The sequence below is a fragment of the Henckelia pumila genome, chromosome 2, assembly GCF_033568475.1.
Source record: "Henckelia pumila isolate YLH828 chromosome 2, ASM3356847v2, whole genome shotgun sequence".
NCBI lineage: Eukaryota > Viridiplantae > Streptophyta > Magnoliopsida > Lamiales > Gesneriaceae > Henckelia > Henckelia pumila.
In genome coordinates, this window is record NC_133121.1 from 139,409,699 (window position 1) to 139,411,415 (window position 1,717).

The 1,717-nt window shown below is 40.8% G+C and overlaps 1 protein-coding gene across 1 annotated transcript; it reads right to left on the reverse strand.

Annotated features, from left to right (window-relative positions):
• Positions 1–968: 968 nt before the first annotated feature.
• On the reverse strand, positions 969–1,717 carry LOC140883801 (large ribosomal subunit protein uL11-like). Its single transcript, XM_073290389.1, has one exon. The coding sequence runs from the start codon at positions 1,653–1,655 to the stop codon at positions 1,155–1,157; it is 501 nt and encodes a 166-aa protein (XP_073146490.1). The 5' UTR covers positions 1,656–1,717; the 3' UTR covers positions 969–1,154.

A 1,717-nucleotide genomic window follows, 5' to 3' on the forward strand; every position in this document is an offset into this window, starting at 1 on the left:
GGCGATATATCTCAAATCAAGAACCGTGAACTCGGGTTGATAAAAGTAAACAGAAGCATGTGAAGTTAGCCATTTTAAATTCCAAGCATTAGAGCATATGAACCACGATAAACAAGCCAGTCAATGAACTCTTGTCTCAAAGAGCTCCTCTTTTCTTGGCTCATACGCACACAGTTAGCCTAAGCCTCCTATGTCAAGTTTTAAATGAATTCTGTTTTGTCAATTGTCATTGATTTTCAGAGTCTTGTGTAACAAATAATCATGGGAATATTCATAATGAACCTAAGATCATGCATAAGACCGCGGCCAGGGGAAAATAACACAATTTGTAAACTACAGAGAAAATAAAATAGTTTCCAACAAGATCAACGCCTTGGTGAGAAAGAAAAAGATCAGCATAGCATTTAGAGCAGATTCCAATCAATATGATCAAATTCAGTTCGAGCCAAAGATGACCAAGCTACCGTTGAATATGAGTACTTGATAATGAGCTAGATTCAGCATCTTTAACTTATGCCCAAGTTCTCACCGAGCCACTAACAGGAAACTCTTAGAAAAAGTAAATTTTACTAAATCTAAATTTATCCACATTTTTCGTATCATATACATATTTTGACATTTAACTAATAACTAAATAACTAATATCATATGCCGGAAAGAAAATTCCGGCGTTTCATTATCCAACATTAGCATAATTCACAGTGCACTACCAATCTAGTTAGAGCAGAAATTTCATTTTCAAGTGGCACTAGTGTAGGGGTTACAGGTTACTCGACAATCGACTCAGCTAAATTGCATCACAAATTGCACCAAATCAGCCTTCAAGATTAATCAATCGAACATAATCAACTAAACATCGATTGTAGTTTATCCAATCAGTACCATAGACATTTCACAAGTTCAAGATAACCATATATTGTTTTTTATATACCATGGGATGCATAAAATTAACAAAAAGAAAACCAGCATTTCGAGAAAACATTACCATTCTTCAAACTTCATGGTTTATCTAAAGGTACTCCAAATGGTACATGTCCGCACAAAGTTTCCGACCCAAAAAGAAATTTTTTTTTGATATCTTAACCAAAACACAATGACAACCAGAAAAAAACAATACTGGGAACTAATATTCATACTTAACCTCCAATTCAATCTCAGTCCTGTGGAATTTCCACATCTCCATCGGAAATCTCCTGCTGCAAATCCTTAGGATCCTTTCCGTCGACAGTACAACCAACAGAAACGCAAGTGCCGAGAATCTCCTTGACGGTGCCAGCCAAATCCTTAGCCATGGAGCGGGACCTCATCACCTTCGCGATCTCGATAACGTCGTCCAGCGAGATATTCCCGTTGTGTTTGATGTTTTTCGTCTTCTTCCTGTCACGCTCCGGCTCCTTCAATGCCTTGATGACCAAGGCCGCGGCGGACGGGACGACGGTGACTTTAGCCTGTCGGTTTTGTACGGTGAGCTTGACGGTGACGCGGAGACCTTTCCAATCCTTGGCCGTTTCCTTGGCTATGTCTTCACCGATTTTCTTCGGAGAAAGCCCCAGCGGACCGATTTTAGGAGCAAGGGAACTAGCGGCGCCGACTTCTCCGCCGGTGACGCGGACAAATACGTCGACAACCTGCGACGGATCAAACTTCGGAGGCATTGTTCGACGAAATGAAGCGTAGGGTTTGAGTGGAAACGGAGGCACGTCGATGCCACCAAGCT

Coding starts and splice junctions, on each gene's coding strand:
- LOC140883801 (XM_073290389.1), bottom strand. CDS start 1,655: ATGCCTCCGAAGTTTGATCCGTCGCAGGTTGTCGACGTATTTGTCCGC.